This window comes from Dipodomys merriami, unplaced genomic scaffold (assembly GCF_024711535.1).
Source record: "Dipodomys merriami isolate MVZ:Mamm:240054 unplaced genomic scaffold, mDipMer1.0.p SCAF_672, whole genome shotgun sequence".
Lineage (NCBI taxonomy): Eukaryota > Metazoa > Chordata > Mammalia > Rodentia > Heteromyidae > Dipodomys > Dipodomys merriami.
Window position 1 is genome coordinate 268,631 of NW_027206260.1, and position 13,988 is coordinate 282,618.

At 48.0% G+C, this 13,988-nt stretch overlaps 1 protein-coding gene across 3 annotated transcripts in view; it reads left to right on the top strand.

The window, feature by feature from the left end:
- The window catches only part of LOC138815837 (inositol hexakisphosphate kinase 1), a 28,313-nt gene extending 14,680 nt beyond the window's left edge, over nucleotides 1-13,633 (top strand). For 2 of the 3 annotated variants that reach the window (XM_070005203.1, XM_070005204.1), the window contains exons 2-7: nucleotides 4,595-4,945; nucleotides 5,136-5,346; nucleotides 7,254-7,346; nucleotides 7,452-7,633; nucleotides 9,477-9,652; nucleotides 10,372-13,633. In XM_070005203.1, the coding sequence (XP_069861304.1) occupies nucleotides 4,723-4,945; nucleotides 5,136-5,346; nucleotides 7,254-7,346; nucleotides 7,452-7,633; nucleotides 9,477-9,652; nucleotides 10,372-10,881 (1,395 nt within the window). In that variant the 5' untranslated portion in view covers nucleotides 4,595-4,722 and the 3' untranslated portion in view covers nucleotides 10,882-13,633. The remainder of the gene's footprint in view (nucleotides 1-4,594; nucleotides 4,946-5,135; nucleotides 5,347-7,253; nucleotides 7,347-7,451; nucleotides 7,634-9,476; nucleotides 9,653-10,371) is intronic. The other variant, XM_070005205.1, reaches the window with a different exon arrangement.
- Nucleotides 13,634-13,988: the final 355 nt, after the last annotated feature.

The window sequence follows — 13,988 nt, forward strand, 5'->3', positions numbered from 1 at the left end:
TAAAGAATATGTTGGCCAGATATATTCTTGGAATTGTTGTGGAGACTGTGATCTTGTTTGGCCACCAGAGCTGATTCTAATTTGCCAGGACTTTTTTTTTTTTTTTTTTTTGGTCGGTCATGAGGCCTGGGGCCTGAACTCTGTGCCTGGGCGCTGTCCCTCAGCTCATGGCTAGCACTCTACCGCTTGAGCCACAGTGCCACTTCTGGCCTTTTCTGCTTATGTGGTGCTAAGGAATCGAACCCAGGGCCTCATGCATGCAAGGCAAGCACTCTACTACTGAGCCACCTTCCCTGTCCTGCCAAGACTTTTTATTAAGTGCCATTTTTAAGACTTTCTATGTTAAAGAAGTAAAAGCAGAACCAAAAATTCCTTATACTTTCCTTTGTCTAAATTAAGTTTAACATGGACTTTGATCTGGCTCATTGATTATTGAAATTATTTGTGTTTGCTTAATTTTCTTGCTTTTGTTTCTCATATCTTTGATTACAAAATAATCTTTATTAAGTTCTTTTTTTGCATACTTTAAGCTTTTTATTGTTGCTGTTCTTGTCTAGGTGCATTTAATTAGGCATTTCTTTCTTTCCTTTTTTTTTTGTTGGTCGTGGAGCTTGGACTCTAGGCCTGGGCACTGTCCCTCAGCTCTTCAGCTCAAGGCTAGCACTCTACCACTTGAGCCACAGTGCCACTTCCAGCTTTTTCTACTTATGTGGTGCTGAGGAATTGAACCCAGGGCCTCATGAATGCAAGGCAAGCACTCTTACCACTGAGCCACCTTCCCAGCCCTAATTAGGCATTTCTTATATCAAAAAATTTTTTTCAAATACTTTTTGAGAGTAAAGGAATTTTATGTTCTCTTTATTTACTGATTTGGAATTCTGCCACATGACCAACATACTTTGTTCTTTGTAAAGCCACATTACCTTTTTGTTCTGAAGCTTTTTGGTTTAAAGGCTTAATATTAAAAAAGAAAACAGAAACAAACTTGGCCCAGCACCCCTGTCTCACGTCTGTAATCCAGAGTACTCAGGAGGTGGAGATCTGAGGATCATGGTTCCAAGCCAGCCTGGGCAGGAAAGTCTATGAGACACGTGTCTCTAGTTAACCACCAAAACAAAACAAAAAACACAAATGGAGCTGTGGCCCTGAATCAAAGCCCCAGGATGGCCGGGCGCTGGTGGCTCACGCCTGTAATCCTAGCTACTCAGGAGGCTGAGATCTGAGGATCGCGGTTCAAAGCCAGCCCGGGCAGGAGAGACCGTGAGACTCCTATCTCCAATAAACCACCAGAAAACCGGAAGTGGCGCTGTAGCTCAAGTGGTAGAGCGCTCGCCTTGAGCTGAAGAGCTGAGGGACAGCGCCCAGGCCCGGAGTTCAAGCCCCATGACCGACAAAACAAACAAACAAACAAACAAACAAAGCCCCAGGATGGCACCCCCACCCCCAAAAAAGTATTATCTGTAAAAATATAAACCCATCCTCTTTTTGGGGGTGTGTGCTGGTGTAGGGCTTGGCTTTTCTGCTCACACTGGTACTGTATCACGTGAGCTAAGCCTCCACATGCAGCTCTTTTGCTGGTTAATTGCAGATAAAGTCTGGACTTTTGTGTCTGGCCTTACAACTTCAATCCTAGGTCTCAGCCTCTTGAGTAGCTAGGATTACAAAGGTGAGACACCAGCACCCAGCTCTTTATTTATGTTTAATGCTTCTATAACACAAAGGAATGGCTTCTGGGCTTTCGTACCTTGAAGTTGGAAGATTCCTTAGCATTCAGCTGGCTGGGAGCCTTCTGCTCTACTTGGATAGGAATCATGGGTAGAGGAGGAGAAGCTCCTGGAGCTATTCTGGGCCCTCAGCATGTTGTTGCAGTCCTTAGCAAGTAGCACCTGGGGGATGACTGGAGACTGCAGTAGGTGGTAAGCTTTAGCTTTGGTGGAGGTCTGTAAAAATGTGCAGCTTCTGCACCTCAGGGGTTAGGTCCCAGGGCACTTGACTGTAGAAGCGTGGGCATGTGTTAAAGCTCTCTTCCTGTGCCCCGGGTCTATATTTCCTTCTTTCTGGCTCCCTAGCCTTTTCTCCTGACTTTCTTTAGCCTCAGCTCTCATTTTCTGCCTACTTTGACTGTTCCTCATTGTGTCTGCCATTTGTGCCTCCTGTGGCTCCTACTGTGGGCATTGTCGCTTTGCTGCTGGATGGTGGCTCTGGGAGGTCCGCAGTCACTATTGCTGCCCTCACCATCAGCTCCCCAGTCAGCTGCCTCGGCCACGGTTGCCGTCGCCGCCACAGCTTGTACTTGTTCTTTACATCTTCACAGCTCATCTGCTCTACGAATGAAGGAAATTAAAATAGACAAAGACCACCAGAGAGAAGTCTTTACAGGACCAAATGTTACAACACCGGTAGTTGGGGGAGAGTGTCTTTTGGCTGACTCATAAAGTGAGGTGAACCAGCCGTGCTTATATTATAGCCAGAAAAGGGGATGTGGCAAGGTTGTCTCCACCAATTATGACCATTCCTTCATCCAAATGAAGGACTGTTGGCACCAGTCATGCCACATGAAGGGCACTGACCTGTCATCAGTTATGGGAGTCTGTTATACAAGTAAAGGGTTTGTTTGCATCAGTCACCAACCTCCCTACTGGGCCATAGTAGGAAGTGCTGCTGCTGCTGCGGTCTGGATAGAAATGGCTGTAGAGTCATAAAAGTTCACTGTCTTGTGAAGGTAGAAAATATGGTTCCTTTGGGAACTGGAGTTGTGCTTCATCATGTAGCTTCCTCGACATGTTTGTGGAGTGCTCATGGAAGCTGATGCTGGCTTAAGGGCAGTCTGGCTGGCTGCTTGGCTCATTGTACTTTACTCAAGGGCGCTGGGACACCAGAGAAGGATCTAACAGCTGTCAGTTAGGGAATGAAGTCTTCTCAGTCCTCAACCTCATAGTTTATGTAAAGAAAAAATAAAATATAAAAGCAGGGTGCTGGTGGTTTCCTCTTGTAATCCTAGCTACTCAGAAGGCTAAGTTCATCTGACAATCATGGTTTGAAGCCAGCCTGCGCAGGAAAGGCGATGAGACTCTACCTCCAATTAACCACCTAACCAGTAGAAGTGGAGCTGTGACTTGAAGTGGCAGAGCACTAGCCTTGGGCAAAAAAGCTCAGCAGTAGTGCCCAGGCCCTAAGTTCAAGCCCTACAACTTAAAAAAACAAAACAACAAAAACAGCCGGGCACCAGTGGCTCACGCCTGTAATCCTAACTGCTCAGGAGGCTGAGATCTGAGGATCACAGTTCAAAGCCAGCCCAGGCAGGAAAGTCCATGAGACTTTTATCTCCAATAAACCACTAGAAAACCGGAAGTGGCACTGTGGCTCAAGCGGTAGAGCACTCGCCTTGAGCTGAAGAGCTGAAGGACAGCGCCCAAGCTCAGAGAGTTCAAGCACCATGACCGACAAAAAAAAAAAAAAAGCATAAATAAAAAGGCTTATTAAAGGCTTAACATTAACAATATTTAACAGCTTGACTCCTGCCCCAGTGCCTCAAGTAGAGCTGGCTCCCTGCCGTGTGATGATGTGTCAGATCTTATTTCTCAGGCAATAATCCTTCCCTTGAATCAGGAAGATATTTGAAGAGAGAGAGAAAAAAATCTTTATTTCAGTGTTGAAATTTGAAGTAAACTGGGCAATTGGCCTTTTTTTTTTTTTTGGCAGTACTAGAGTCTGAACTCAGGTCCTCTGTTCTTGCTAGACCACTTGCTGCTTTACCAGTAATCCACACCTCCAGGTTATTTTTGAGATAGGCTCATACCTGGACTCTGATCCATGTATCTCTTTTTTTTTTTTTTTTCCCCCTTTGGTCATGGGGCTTGAACTCTGGGCTTGAGCACTATCCCTGCATTCTTCAGCTCAAGGCCAGTGCTCAAGCCACAGTGCCACTTCGGGTTTTCCAGTGGTTTATTAGAGATAAGAGTCTCATGGACTTTCCTGCCCGGGCTGGCTTTGAACCATGATCCTCAGATCTTAGCCTCTTGCGTAGCTAGGATGACAGGTGTGAGCCACCGGCGCCCGGCTGATCCATGTATCTTAAGCTGCCCATGAAAGGCATACACTACCATGCCCAGTTGAGATCTATGCTCTTTTATTCCCAGGCTGCAATCTTTTAATCTCTACTTCCCAAGCAGCTAGGATTATAGGTATGTACCACCAGTGCCTTCCGGATAATTGCCTTTTTAATAGCTGTAACATACTATAACTCTAAAATGAAATCCCTGGAGAACTTAGAAGGGTTCTGAGCACTAGGAATAAAGATGAGGGAGCCCCAGGAGACTGTGACTTGCCGGATTTTTTTTTCCCCCCAAGACAAGGTCTCACTATGTAGTCTCCCAAATACTGGGATTAATGTGTGCACCACCATTCTTAGTTTGCCAGACGTTGCTTGTGCGTGCGTGCGTGCGTGCGTGCGTGCGTGCGTGCGTGTGTGTGTGTGGCGCTGGGGTTTGAACTCTGGGTCCTGTACTTGCTAGGAAGGCACCCTGCCGCTTGAACCATTTCATCAGCCATTGCCAGACATTTCAATTCCTTTTTCCTCTTTCGTTTTCCTTAGGACCAAATAATAAGCTGAGCAAGCTCTGACCATTGGCCTTCCACTCACCAGGATCTTCTACCTAGCTCGCTCTTTGTGGCCCATGTGCTGCATCCTTAGCCGTCAGTGTGCAACCGGCCCCCAACGCAATGTGTGTTTGTCAAACCATGGAAGTGGGGCAGTATGGCAAGAACGCAGGTCGGGCCGGAAACCGGGGAGTCCTCCTGGAGCCCTTCATCCACCAGGTGGGCGGACACAGCAGCATGATGCGCTACGACGACCACACCGTGTGCAAGCCCCTCATCTCCCGGGAACAGCGCTTCTACGAGTCCCTCCCTCCTGAAATGAAAGAGTTTACCCCTGAATACAAAGGTTAGTCGCTCGGCATTTCCATGAGAGTAGCAAGTTTGTTTGGGTTTATGGTTTCTTGGCTCGGTTGTCCTGGTTTTGTCATGTGATAGTAGGTCTGTGTGCTGTACAAAATGAGTGCTGACAGTCTCCCAGCTCCCAGGACGGTTTGGGTTGAGATTTAGTGACTGACTGTTTTGTTTTTTATCAACAGGAGTGGTCTCAGTCTGTTTTGAGGGGGATAGTGATGGTTACATCAACTTGGTGGCCTACCCTTACGTGGAGAGTGAGACTGTGGAGCAGGATGACACGCCCGATCGGGAGCAACCTCGGCGCAAACACTCCCGCCGGAGCCTGCATCGTTCAGGTAGTGGCAGTGACCACAAGGAGGAGAAAGCCAGCCTGTCCCTTGAGACCTCGGAGAGGTGAGAGAAGGGGGAGCAAAGCTGCGGGTGCAGGTCTAATTCTGAGGGCATAAGCGTGCAGAGGCAAGCGCACAAAATGCAGTGCCCTAGAGAATTGAGTATCTATTCATACAATGTACATAGATGTGCTTAGTATGAACCTCATGATATGGATGGAAACATCCAATGTCCATCAGCTGGTGAATGGATGAAAAAATATTATGGAATATTATTCATCCATTAAAAAGAGGATTGGAGTACTGATACGCTACAACAGGAACAGATCTTGAAAGCATTAAGTAAAGGAAGATAGACACAACACCACATTCTACTGTATGTATTTAAAAAGATTAGGAAGCCAGGCTCTGGTGGTTTATGCCTGTAATCAGAGCTACTCAAGAGGCTTTCGATCTGAGGATCATAGTTTAAAGCCATCCTGGGTATGAAAGTCCATGAGACTCTTATATCCAGTGAACCACAGAAAATTGGAAGTGGCTCTGTGGCTCAAAGTGTTAGCCTTGAGCAAAAAAGCTCAGGGATAGTGCCCAGGCCCTGAGTTCAAGTCCCACTACTGAAAATAAATAAATAAAATAATTAGGACAGGCAAACCCATATATAAAGAGAGCAGGCGAGTGTTAGCTTTCTGTTGGTAAAGGATCATTAGAGTTAGTGTAAAAGAGGGTGGCTACTAATTACAAAGGGCTTGCTTTTGGGGTGAAAAAATGATTCTGAAAATTACAAACTAGCGAAGGGGAAAAAAATCCCACTAAATGGTTAAAAAAAATCATGTGGACTAACAATAAATAATATGAGCTTCCAAAACCAAAGTGAACTAAAAATTATACAGTTAATTTTATTCAAAAAGTCTTAGTGAATAAAGTGTTCTGCGATGTGTTTGGAAGTTGAATTTAGGGTGTGCACTGTGGGTTGTAGCTCAGTGGTAGAATGCTTGCCTGGCATACATGGAGCCACCGTGGGTTCCATACCTAGCACTGAAAAAAAAAAAGTGACAAAGTTGAAATTGGGCATTTTCTTACATGTTAGATGTGGTAGTGGGTGCAGTTCATTGATCCATACTGCCCATCCCAGCTCTCAGAGCTTTTTCAGGACCCAGAGCATCCTGGTGTTCTTACTCCCACCGGGAAGAGGTCCCTTGTATCAAGAAGACAGTGCCCTACTTCATACAGAGTCCCTGTGACTCGTCCCACAGTTCTGGAGGGCAGAGTGGCATTTGATACTGCTGTTGCGCTGCCCCGCTGCTCTGAGCCACAGGCTGGCTCCACAGTTCTAGGGCATGTGGCTTCAGCAGTGGCGTGCTGCTGTAGGCTTACCAGTGTGAACACTAGCAATGCCAGTTACCTCAAAAGGTTTTGTTGGAGCATAACAAAATTGTGATAGTTTCACTGTTTTCATTTGGCGTCATCTTTCTGTCAAAACCTCTTGGTTTGATTTATTTTCAGAATAAAATTCTCTTCCTCTAATGGCTTCAAGCTTTCCAGCAAACCTTACTTAGATAAACACAGGTACTGGCCTGCTCAGGGTAGTCCATCTTGACTTTTTTTTTTTTTTTTTAAGTTGTAGCAAGGATTTATTTTAGTATGACAGAATTAAAGTAGGGAGAAGCATTTCCTCCTCATCACAAAGGAAATGGAATTACTATTTTGTTTTTTTGTTTTCCTCTTTCTACAAAGCATTGATGCAGAAAGACATTTGTAAGCATGATAGCATATACTTAAAAAAAAATTATATTAAAGGAAGATCTTCTAAATGTTGTAGACGAAAACAGGACAGTTATTCCCATCCTTAACAAGAACATTCCATGCTCTACCCTGTGTATTTATTGTGAATCTACATCTTGCCTTGCATAGTTTTTGTCATAAGATATGAATGTTTATCATGTAATTTTATACAAATAATTATTTTTTCAGGCAGTTTTCAGAGACACAAGAGCACTACTCCAGATTAGTGTCTCACGTATCCGGGCCTCTGTGCCGCCTGTTAGCAGAGCCTGCAGGAGGCAGGTTAGACTTGACCTGACCCTCCTCTCCCCCGTCTCCCTGATGATAACTGGCCTAAGTCCCTTAGTGATGTGTGTGTGTGTGTGTGTGTGTGTTCTTCCTTTCTAGCTCCCAGGAGGCAAAGAGTCCAAAGGTGGAGCTACACAGCCACTCAGATGTCCCTTTCCAGATGCTAGATGGCAACAGTGGTGTGAGTTCTGAGAAGATCAGCCATAACCCCTGGAGCCTGCGCTGTCACAAACAGCAGCTGAGCCGCATGCGCTCAGAGTCCAAGGACCGAAAGCTCTACAGTATCCTTGTCACCTCTCCTTCAGTAGTGCTTTCAGGTCTCTGGAGCCTGTGTCATGGCTATCTCTGGACCCTGACTGAAGTTCTCTTCCTTTAATAGATTTTTCATCTTCTTTATCTGTGTGTGTGTGTGTGTGTGTGTGTGTGTGTGTGTGTGTGTGTGTGTGTGTGTGTGTGTGTGTGTGTGTGTGTGTGTGTGTGTGTGTGTGTGTGTGTGTGTGTGTGTGTGTTCATGTGTTCGTTTGTACTGGCACTTGAACTCAGGGCCTTGTGAATAGCTTTTTCATTCAAGGCTAGCATTTTTATCCCTTGAGCCACATCTCCACTTCCAGCTTTTTGCTAATTGGTAAGGAGAGAATCATTGACTTTTATGCGCAGGCTGGCATCAAAGGCTACTACTCAGATCTCAGCCTCCTGAATAGCTAAGATAACGAGCATCAGCACCAGTACCCAGCCTTTTTCTTACTTTGATTACTGTAGTTTTTATTTATTTATTTATTTTGCCTTTTTGATATGGTAAGAATGAAGCTTAAAATTTGGTAGTCTGTAACAGTGCTGTGGGATATTTTTAAATGGCCCACTAGTTTGAAACTCTGAGAAAATGTCAATATTAAATTCTTAAAAGAAATGTTTTTTGGTGCTTGAGATTGAACCCAGGGCCTTCTGCATGTTGAACACTGAGATATACCCACAACCTTTTTTTCTTTAGTTATTTTTCTGGTAGGATCTGTGTCTTTGCCCAGAGCATTCTCAAACCATAGTCTTCCTACCTACTGCCTCCTGAGTATTTGGGGTCACTGGAGTACATCACTATGCCTGACTTAACTGCTTTTTCCTCCCTTCCCCTTCCTTTTCTTCCCTTCCCTCTTCTCCCTCCCCCTCACTGCCTTCTCACTTCCCTCCCTCCCTCCCTCCCTCTTCTCTTCGATGGTAGTAAAGTTTAAACTCACAGCCTGCTATGCAGGTCCTCTACCACTTGAACCATATCCCCAGCCCTCTGGCTTAGTTATTAAGATATGGAGTCTTACTCCTAGGCAGACTTCCAACCTCTATCCTCTCAATCTGCCTCTCAAGAAGCTAGTATTACAGGCATGAACCACTGTGCCCAACTCCAAGATACTTATTTATTTATAGATATTTAAGTCAAGCATTTTCTAAAATTTTCAATTATGACCATTAGAATTTAGTTTGCTTTAAAAAAAAAAAAATCATGGGGCTTAAACTTGGGGCCTAGGTGCTGTACCTGAACTTTTTTACTGAAGGCTAGCACTCTGCTACTTTAAGCCATAGCTCCACTTCCAGTTTTCTGGGGGTTAATGGAAGATAAGAGTCTCGTGTACTTTCCTGCCTGGGCTGGCTTTGAATCATGATCCTCAGATCTCAGCCTCTTGAGTAGCTAGAATTACAGGTGTGAGCTACCAGCTCCTGTCATGATTTACTCATTTTTGTAGGAGTGATGTAAAGATGTTTCACTCATTTCTTAGGCCTGTGGAAAGTTCTGGCTTAAGAGGAGGGCAGGTTAACTGATGGTGGCAGGATGTAACAAAATCTTCCAAATCTTCTTTATTGCCTACACAGAAGACCTAAATAATCAAAATAAGTTAAAGAGATCAGTAGGGCTGGACACTGGTAGTTCATGCCAATAATAATTCTAGGTGTTGGTGTGCATCTAAGTATCTATATAATTGTTTTAACCACAAAATTTGTTGAGAAATTAAAGCCAGAGGTGTGAAATCCTCATTTAAGAGTCTATGAGGTAAATCTAGTTTGTGTTAAACTTCGTTGTGCTTTTTTGGGCGGGATGTACGATGAGTTTTGTTGTCATTCTTCTTGACTGTGGCCCAGAATTCCTCCTGCTTGAGAATGTGGTACACCACTTCAAGTACCCCTGTGTACTGGACTTGAAGATGGGCACTCGGCAGCATGGAGATGACGCATCTGCTGAGAAAGCAGCCCGGCAGATGAGGAAGTGCGAGCAGAGCACATCTGCTACACTGGGGGTCAGGGTCTGTGGCATGCAGGTAAGTCACCACCACTTGAAAGCCTAGCGCTACCACTTGCATGTTTTAGGTTGGGCCCATACCTGCCTGCCACCCATGCCAAGTGTCCTGGCCCCACTCTTCCAGAGGCTCCTCGAGAGGGTGAGTTCCCCACAGGGTGCTGAGTATGTCCTTGTAGATAGGATCCCTGAGTCCTGCAGTCTTACCTGTTGACAGATGCAGATTTGTCAGGTGCAGATTTGTTGTGAGAGCTTGACCTGGGGACAAGTTAAGACTTGCCGGTCAGCAGCTAGTAAAGACTCTAGCTGAAGCCAGACACCCATGGCTCATCCCTGTAGTCCTAGCTACTCAGGAGGCTGAGCTCCAAGGATGGAGCTTGAAGCCAGCCCAGACAGGAAAGTCTGTGAGACTCTTATCTCCAATTAACCACCAAAAAGCTGAACGTGGAGCTGGCTCAAGTGGTAGAAGGCTAGCCTTGAGTAAAAAAGGTCAGAGCACCCAGGCTCTGAATTTAAGCCCTAGTACTGGCATGAAAAACAACAACAACAAAAAAACAGCCTAGTAAGTGAGCCCCACAGCAGCTTAGAGTAGGACTTCAAAGATAAAGGCTTTAGGCCAGTGCTGGCCTGTGTAATTGTGATGGGAAAACCCTGGGTAAATGTAGCCTACGCCTGTTCCAGTGGAGGAGCTGCAGGGCCAAGATTGGTGGTACTCACCCTGTTTGTCTCCTGGAATTTCAGGTGTACCAGCTGGATACAGGTCATTACCTCTGCAGGAACAAGTACTATGGCCGTGGGCTCTCCATTGAAGGCTTCCGCAATGCCCTCTATCAGTACCTACATAATGGCCTGGACCTGAGACGTGACCTCTTTGAGCCTATCCTGAGCAAACTGCGGGGCCTCAAAGCTGTGCTGGAGCGGCAGGCCTCCTACCGCTTCTACTCCAGCTCTCTGCTTGTCATCTATGATGGCAAGGAATGCCGATCTGAGCTGCGTCTCAAGCACCCGGACATGGGGCTCTCTGAGGTGGCACCACTCTGTGGGCCCAGTACCAGCCCCAGCAGCACCAACCCTGAGGCTGGCCTCTCCTCTCCACCCAAAGTGGATGTCCGCATGATTGACTTTGCACACAGCACGTTCAAGGGCTTCCGGGATGACCCCACTGTGCATGATGGGCCAGACAGAGGCTATGTGTTTGGCCTGGAGAATCTCATCAGCATCATGGAACAGATGCGGGACGAGAACCAGTAGGCCCAGTCTTGGGCTCCCAGGACCCCTTCCTCTCCACCCGCAGGCAGGGACCATTGCTCTGAACTTGCCGTGAGGACACACAGACTTGCTTTTAAAGGGTTATATTTCTCTTTGGTGTAAACTAAAAGAAATGTTTTTAGCTGTAGCCTGGAATCCATATATATAAAGTGAAGGAGGGCAGAAAACATCCGTCCTCTCAGCCAGGCTCCTCAGCTCGGTGGCTCTGATTGCTGTGTCCAGGCTGACTTAGGAAGGAAAGAGGTGCCCCTGGTGGGCTTGGCAGCAGAGACAGGATACCCTTGGACTTTGGTTCCTCTTGCCCAGTCTTTGGGGGTCTGTGGTTGCAGGGCCCTGCTGCTGCTGAAGCCCTGGGCTGGCACAGGGTCCTTCCATTTCTTGTTTCCCAGAAGTAGAGGAGACCGGGGAGCCTATCTCTTGTAGGCTTGCCAGTCTCATGTTGTTGCTGTCAGCTAGCTCTTGAACAGAGGCCCTCAGGATAGCCCAGGGCGAACTACAAAGCTGGCCCCATCCTTAGGTCCGATCTTGGTATGGGGCTGGATTTATGAAACTGAGCTGAAGCCAACTGACAAGAGGGCAAGCCTGGGGTTCCCTAGCCACCAACTGGCTCGGGAACTGTTCCTCCTCTGCCCCACAGCCCCAGCCAGCCTTTCTCACCAAGAGCTCTTGCTAAGAGAGGCTACTCCCTCCTGCCCCACGGGGACACAGCTCTGTTTTCCGAGGAGAGTTGGTGTCCCCGTAGGTCTCAGGGCCTCTAGGGGCTCTGGCCCAGACAGTATTTCAGTTCTTGTGCTTGTGGGTGGGAGTCTCCCTCCGTCCCTCCATCTAGTTTGGGCAGCTGTGCTGCCTGTGGATGGGCTGCTTCTCCTAGGGCTCAAGGGCTGTGGTCCGCTCAGGGTTGTGCACTTCCCCAGGCCAAGCTCAAAGCAGGAGCCCACTGTGGGGAGCATTCCAGGCCCTGAGCTTGGAAAGGGAGAACTTTAACCTTGTCTGCTTTTAGGACATCGGGCCCTGGTGCAAGTGCCCAGATTCTGCTAATGGGAGCTTTGTCTGCTTAATCCTAGTCAGTTTGTTCATTTGTCCACCTGCCAGCCCCCTTCTCATGGGGAGCCTTCCCTTAGGGTGTAGCCTTGCTTGTTAGTATATATTGATTTCCGTCATGCTTTCCTCAGCAAAATACTCCTGTTTCTGATGTGAGTGAGCTTTTGCCCCTATGCCCTTCCTCAGAAGATACCACCTTTTTATAAAGTCCTGGTAACAGAATGAATTGCAGGTAAAGTTTCCCTGCTTACTTAACACCTTCCCTATGGGTCTGGAGTATGGCTTTCAGTAGTGATGGTGGGACAGTGAAAATTCAAGGAGCGATCTTATCCCATGGTTCTAGACTTTTTTTTTTTTTTTTTTTTTGCTGCCAGCCCTTTTGTGACAAAACCTGCTGTCTGTAACACAGGCAACAGCGGTTACACTACACTCAGCCATTGTCAAGGTTAGCACCCTCCAAGCCTAGGGCCACTGTCTCACTTTGACATGTCCCTGTTTGGGCATTCAAGGTAAGCCTGCCAGCCTGTGTCTGTGAGAGGCATTGGTAAATGATGGACAAATTCTTCAGTCCGTACAGATCCATCCTTGACTGATTCAATCTCTTGGACTTGAGACTCCCCTGTCAGTGGTGGGCAGGTTCCCATTGCTCGGGCCTGGGAGGTACAGCTTTGTCTTTTTGTCTACACTAAGGAAGAGCTGCTGCCTTCCCATCCCCTGTGGCTGAAGCCACAGAATGATATGGCAGAGAAGACAGTTGTTACTGACCCAGTCTTCCCTGGCAGGATAGAGGATAAGCTTGCCTTATCCACTGGAGATAGCTGGGGATGTGCTGTGCCTCCTTAAAATCGGGGAGCAGATGCTGCCCCATTCTGTGCTGGTCATAGTAAGAGAAGCTATACTCACTTATTCTGCCTTTGGGATTCACTGCTTTTCTCCAGGACAGGACCCCACTTTTCAGCACTTTTGATACCTGGTGATGCAGCCTTGTTGATTTGCTGGGTGGTGGCAAATGTGTGGGCACACATTTTCTGCCACTGCTTACTTGCTCTCTGATCCAGGCTACAGCCTTGTCCCTTCCAGGGCCTGCTTTCCCAGCCCCAAATTGGGACCAAAGCGCAACTCGGGATCATGGGCTGGGGAGCCCAGGTCACCCATGCAAGTTTTCCGCGAAGCCCCTGCCGACACCAGTCCAGCGTGAGGGGAATGGGGTGGGGTAGGTGGTGCTTACCGGGGGATGGGACCAGTAGTAGCAACTTGCCAGGGACCCCCCACCTCTGCCTTTCTCGGCCAGTGGAATGGGGGTGGGGATTTTAGCGCCGCTCGCTCCTGGCCACGTGCACGTTTCCTGGATGCAGATTGCACTGAACTTTGCAGCTGTACAATGTGGTTATGTCGGGGGGTGGGGGGAGGAGAGCCCTGGGAAGGACCTGGTCCTTTTGCTTCTGGGGGAAATGTAAGACCTCGCTCCCTGCTTCTCTTTGCTGGAAGCTAAGCCTGTCCCGCCGTCCGTCCCGCGCCCGTAGGCCTGCACCCGGATACTCCTCGTGGCTTCGGTTGCGTTTAGGCACAGTTGTGTTTCCTCCAGATCTTGGAAGGGGGTTCGGGCGGAGCCTACCCCTTTCTGTACATCTAGTGCTGCCCGCCCGCTTGTGTCTGAGGTCGTATACGTCCAAATAAAACCGCTAGAAACTGACGTTTGTTCGGGTTTTTGTAAAAATCCCACAGCTTCCGGGTGGGCTGGTTCAGAACCACCGGCAGTCCGGGCGAGCCGCCTCCCGGAGCCGGGGAGCCTGGGCGAGGCCCGCGCTGGCTGGCTGGCTGGCTGGGGCCGGAAGCTGCCGCGCGGGGCCGGAGAACCCGGCCTCACCCTTGGCGCCACCTCCGCCTTCGGATGCACCAATGAGCGGCTGACCCGCGGGTTCATCCCGGTCCCCACGGCAACCTGCAGCGTTCGCGTTTTCATTGGCTACGTCTGCAGCCACGCTGCGCTCGCAGATCCGGCGCCGGCGGCTGTGCCACGTAGGCGGCATCCGATTGGCTCGTCCGGA